This window comes from Erythrolamprus reginae, chromosome 7 (assembly GCF_031021105.1).
Source record: "Erythrolamprus reginae isolate rEryReg1 chromosome 7, rEryReg1.hap1, whole genome shotgun sequence".
NCBI lineage: Eukaryota > Metazoa > Chordata > Lepidosauria > Squamata > Dipsadidae > Erythrolamprus > Erythrolamprus reginae.
Genome location: NC_091956.1, coordinates 25,763,496 through 25,769,495, shown reverse-complemented (window position 1 = coordinate 25,769,495; position 6,000 = coordinate 25,763,496). Strand labels below are relative to the sequence as shown.

At 41.6% G+C, this 6,000-nt stretch overlaps 1 protein-coding gene across 1 annotated transcript in view; it reads right to left on the bottom strand.

The window, feature by feature from the left end:
- Positions 1-434: 434 nt before the first annotated feature.
- Positions 435-6,000, bottom strand: part of TRMT9B (tRNA methyltransferase 9B (putative)) — a 28,624-nt gene continuing 23,058 nt past the window's right edge. Inside the window, 3 exon segments of the mRNA XM_070756571.1 lie at positions 435-1,174; positions 1,176-1,702; positions 4,998-5,171. Coding sequence (XP_070612672.1) covers positions 689-1,174; positions 1,176-1,702; positions 4,998-5,171 — 1,187 coding nt within the window. The 3' untranslated portion in view covers positions 435-688.

Genomic DNA, 6,000 nt, shown 5'->3' with positions numbered 1-6,000 from the left:
TACTCCAAAAAATACAGTAATTGTTGACTTACAACAGTTCATTTAATGACCAAAGTTATAACAGCACTGAAAAAAGTGACTTACACCCTACAACCATTGCAGCATCCCCATGGACACATGATCAGAATTCAGACACTTGGCAACTAACTCATACTTATCACAGTTTTAATGTCCCAGGGTCACACAATCCCCTTTTGTAACCATCTGACGAACAAAGTCAATGACGGGGGAAGCCAGATTCAATTACCATTTTAACAGCTGCAGTGACTTAACGACGGAGGCAAGAAAGTTGGTAGAACATGACAAAATTCATTGAACAAATGTTTCACTTAGCAACAAAAATGTTGGGCTCAATTGCGGTCATAAATCGAGGACTACCTGTATTTTCAGTGGACGGGGGGAGGAAGGGGAATGAAGAAATATCTCCTTCCTTCACTTGTAAAAAATTTTATTTATAAAACGCTTTAAAATATACGCCCCACTCCCAAATTTCCTAAAAGCAACATAAACTGAAGATCGGCATTTGTAAAAAAAAAAAAAGGCTCGTTTTTCAACAAACCGTTAAGTGCTATTCTTTCACAGCGGCATCTTTGTACTCAAACTGTACCAGTGCACACAGAACGGGTGATCAAAGGCTAGCGAAGTGTATTAGCGTTCCTTCAGTCGCGGTTTTGGAAAACCTCGCTGTTCAGCTCTTGCTTATCGCTTTCTTCACAATAATGCACCAGTTTCCATGGTCATAGCTTGAACTTACTATGCGAACCTCAGGAACGTTTTCTTCCAGTAGGGAGCACAGCTCCCCTTCGCGAAAAACGTGGTAATAGCGCATAAAGGCTCTGGCGTCCTCTCCATTAACTGCACAGTCTCCTACTGCCACCGCGGATTCTACCACAGACTCGCTAGAGCTAACGGATGAAATCCTTTTGAAGGATCTTCCCGCAAAAGAGTGACCACTGCTTTGATGGCTACAGCTATTCTTCACAGTTTCCACAGAACTCCTGAGAAACGAGGTTTCCCCATTGCGGTGTTGGACTAAGATAGCCGGGTGCCCGTCGAAACTCCTCAGGGACCCTGACGCTGCCAGCCACTGGATTTGTTTACAGGCCACGCACTTGGTAAACACATCGTCATAGCGATCTAGATGTCGTTCTTCGAGCAGCGCCGACTCACACCCCTAAGTCTACGCTGCAGTGCCTGAGGGGCTGAACAGAAATGGCGTTGCTTGTCCATCCCGCCACGTCCTTCAAGGGATCCGCCTTTTCATTTTGCTTCCTTAAGGCAGACTCATCAAGAGACCTGGAGGAAAACCAGGAACGAAAAGATCTCCCCAGGGCACCGTAAAATCGCTTTTCTTCGTCATCAGAAATTTTCACGCAGCAGGATCCAGTGAGGCAGTTACCCAATCTGAGAGGGGGTTTGTGATTAAAGGGGCCAGGCTGACGGCATTTTGAACCCGTCGGTGGTTTTGAGTGTGTCGTCTCAGATTCTATAGGGGGCACAGTGTCAGTTTTATGGGATTCTGAAAACATCCGGGAACACAAGGCTTTGTTCCAAGGGACGAAGACGTCCTGCTTCTCAAAATGTCGGGTTTTTTGCTCCATAGCCCAGACGTAAATCATCATTTGGCCACCTGGGACCAGCACCCTGACCATTTCTTTGATCGCCTGGATTCGTCTTTGTTTTGTGGAGAAATGGTGAATCACTGAAAAAAGAAGAGGGATAGGCATATCTTGAATTATATGTCTTTATAATCATGTATCAAGGCATCGTTCATTAGGTAGCATTTTCAGTATTTTCAAAATTAATTCTTGCTTCTATTAACTACACTGTATGATTAAATGGAAGAACAGCATTGCCAGCTATTAGGGGCCCAAAGGCTAACCAACTCATAAAATCCATTGCCTCCTAATTAATTTGTTTAATTCTTCTATTTTCAGTTTATGGGAGATCAACAGAAATAGCACAATGAAAGGCTGAGTCAATAACAATAACAACAGAGTTGGAAGGGACCTTGGAGGTCTTCTAGTCTAACCCCCTGCTTAGGCAGGAAACCCTACACTACTTCAGACAGACATCTTCTTAAAAACACCATCTTCTTAAAAACATCCAACATCTTCTTAAAAACTTCCAGTGTTGGAGCATTCACAACTTCTGGAGGCAAGCTGTTCCACTGATTAATTGTTCTAACTGTCAGGAAATTTCTCCTTAGTTCTAAGTTACTTCGCTCCTTGTTTAGTTTCCACCCATTGCTTCTTGTTCTGCCCTCAGGTGCTTTGGAGAATACGTTGACTCCTTCTTCTTTGTGGCAACCCCTGAGATATTGGAACATTGCTATCATGTCTCCCCTGGTCCTTCTTTTCATTAAACTAGCCGTGCCCATTTATTGCAACTGTTTTTCATATGTTTTAGCCTCTAATCTCCTAATCATCATCTTTGTTGCTCTTTTCTGCACTTTTTCTAAAGTCTCAACATTCTTTTTGCATCGTGGCAACCAAAACTGAATGCAGTATTCCAAGTGTGGCCTTACCAAGGCCTTATAAAGTGTTATTAACAATTCACGTGATCTTGATTCTATCCCTCTGTTAATGAGTCAAGCTTGAGGCAGTCAGAATTGAACTGCTGACAGCAGGCAGAGTTAGCCTACAATGCTGAATTCTAACTATTGCACTGCCACGGTTCAGATGACCATGTCTAATTCACTATAAACTCATTTCATCTTTGCAGATACCAGTTTTTATGGGAAGAAATGCATATTGTAGCCTAGATTCCAATGTGTTCCCTTAACGTTTCCCCCCCACTTTTTCAGAGATTTTTCCACTCCTCACATTTTCTCATTTTCCCAAACACACATGTTGTTGCAGTTTTACAATTACAGCTGTTTCTAATTCAGTCCTGCCCGCTTTGTACCCAAGTAGTTTACCTCTTTAACTTACTGATATATCACACTCTCTAATCAACAAAGCATTGCCTCCTCTTGCTCCTTCCAAGCCCAAGCAAATTATTCTGTCCGCCCCCCCTGTTGTGGTTAGCTCTGGCCCAGCTCCTGCCCCAAGGACTGTGGATGTGGGGAGACATCCACATGCTGCAGGCCTGTTTTGCCCCCGGTGGAATCTGCTGATGAAGGCTCCTCTGACCAAGAAGACATTAGTGACAGGGAGGAGGAGAGTGGGGCAGACAGCTCAGAAGGAGATCAATTCTCTAGCTCCTCCTTGGATTCAGAACAAGAGTTAATGATACAGCCACGCATGTGGAGAGCGATGCATAGGCAGCAACAACTGAGAGATTATTATCAAAGAAAATGAGGCCACCTGTGGTTGGGTGGGGCTGTGGTCATTAGTGAGGCTTCTATAAAGAGCAGCCTGTGGGTTTGGCCATTGTGGAGGATTATCTGATCGTGGTGTTTCGTGCCTGCTTTACTGACTTTGACCTTTTGTGTGCTGATTTTTCCCTGCTTTGAAACTAAACCAGAGCAAAGTGTGTTTCACTTTGTGACAGAAGGACTGTGAATTGCCTCACAGCTGCAAGCTAAGTATCACAGAACTGATAAGGGACTTGTACAAATTACCAGTTTGTTTGGAGACGAGTGCTCTTTGCTATACCAAAAGAGGGCTTAGTTTAAGTGAATGTTCATTATAAAGAACATTGTTTTGAATTTTCAAACGTGTGTGTGTCTGAAATTTGTACCTGTGAATTTTTGGGAGGATTCTATCAGAAAGCCCGACAGAACACACACACCCATTTCTAAGTGTAGATAAATCATTGATGGGGCTTTATTTTGCAAGATTCAAAATTTGCTTAGCTTAAGCGCAGTTTAAAAAGATTGGTAATAAAATGAAGAGAAACATTTCTGCTTAAAATTTCCAAATCTTGGTTCTTTTCAGCCTACTGAGGGTGTTTCCCCGGTTCAGGGGTCCCCAAGCAGATTTTATACCATTTCAGATAAGTAACTAGACAGTCACTTGTCTGAAAAGGTATAGGATCTCCTTCTTGAGCAGGGGGGCTTGACTACAAGACCACTAACAGCTCTATTCTGATTCCGATTTTATTTTTGCTGGAAAATGCCAAAAAAAGTCCTGACATACGGCACATCTAAGAAGGGGAAGGGCTGTGGATTAACTATCTATGTCTACAAGAATGTGGAATGCCCTCTGTGGATATGATAGGATTAAACCTACATGCCTGGTCATTCCTTTGATTAGTTTAAGGAAATAATTATTCATTCAGGCTTCTGATGACTTAAGGTAATTAAGACCCTTCTGTGTATCTAGGGTAAAGGTTACTTGCTTATCCAACTCTTCTATTGTTCTAGCTAGCTTTTGCTCACCTGCTTGCTTAGCATGATTTATCTGTATGCTGTATATTTGTATGCTGTTACTAGTTAGCTATCCTTGGGGCAAGTCAACCATTAAAACTGTGCACACAAGAATTTTGTTATAAAAAAGAAACTGCGAGTCCAAGAGAATCAGAGCTTCAAACCACGAAGCTGCTCATCCCAGAGATGTACTGTATTTCCAACCTGGACAAAGTATTGTTTTCTCTGTGTCAGTAATTTCTACAAAGGGATTTAGTTATGCAATCATACTTGCAGCCGTAACGTTTTTGACTCTCTCTTGCAAAACCTCACTTCCTGTTTATGTGTCCTAGATCAGGGGTCTCCAACCTTAGCAACTTTAAGACTTGCGGACTTTGCTGGTTGAGGAATTATGGGAGTTGGAAGTCCACAAGTCTTAAAGTTGCCAAGTTTGAAGCCCTCTACCCTGGATGCTGTCTCAATGGGAAAAAAACCCGACTGATTCATAAATTAGCTAGACACAGAAAATGACATCCTTGGAATATTCTTTTTTATGCACCTTTCTTGTTGTTTTTCAAGAATGTTTATATAAAATCCCTAAATTGGACTGACAAAAACCTGACTTCCTATTATGAAATCTTCCAATAATAAGTAAATTAGGAAATATTAATGCATATCAGCTGTTTAGGCAATTAAAATCTCTTACCTCCCACGGAGATGATGGCGTTGAAGCACAGATCCCGAAAAGGGAGGTGTAGATTATCACAGATCATCACTTCGCAGCCTTTGTTTCTTGCAATCTCTACTAAGGAGCCACAATAATCGCATCCAAGATTATACACTAGATGGTTGACGTCAAGATATTTTCCAGTCCCACAACCTTAAAGCAAACAAAAGAGAACTTTTATGTGAGATTAATTGCCTTCATTCATCAAAAAAAATTACATACTAGAGGAGGTCATCTGCAAGCCAAAAATGCCCAACCAGAGACTCACTGAGAGCCAAAAATCAACTAATTGGTGCGTACATGTGTACTGGAGCTGAGCTAGGGCAGTGGCTCACATGCCGGCAGATAAGGCTTCACATGCCACCTGTGACACCCATGCCATGGGTTCGTCATCACAGTCCTATATGGTCCAAAATAGGTGTCTCCAACATTGGCAACTTTAACACTTGTGTACTTCAACTCCGAGAAGTCTTAAAGTTGCCAAGGTTGGGGCAAGGTTGATCTAAACTACACAGATAATAAGTTCATTTTCTCAGACAGAGTTTGAACCATAGGAGATTATTCTGGCTTTCTATATCTGAGGAGACCAAATAAGAAAAACCAGTCAACTAATACCTACCTTCTGGTGGGCAATATAATTCAGAACAAGGAATTAAGAGGTTTGTCTGATAGAAACATAGAAGACTGACGGCAGAAAAAGACCTCATGGTCAATCTAGTCTGCCCTTATACTATTTTCTGTATTTTATCTTAGGATGGATATATGTTTATCCCAGGCATGTTTAAATTCAGTTACTGTGGATTTACCAACCACGTCTGCTGGAAGTTTGTTCCAAGGATCTACTACTCTTTCAGTAAAATAATATTTTCTCATTTATTTATTTATTTATTTATTTATTCGATTTTTATGCCGCCCTTCTCCTTAGACTCAGGGCGGCTTACAACATGTTAGCAATAGCACTTTTTTTGAACAGAGCTAGGCT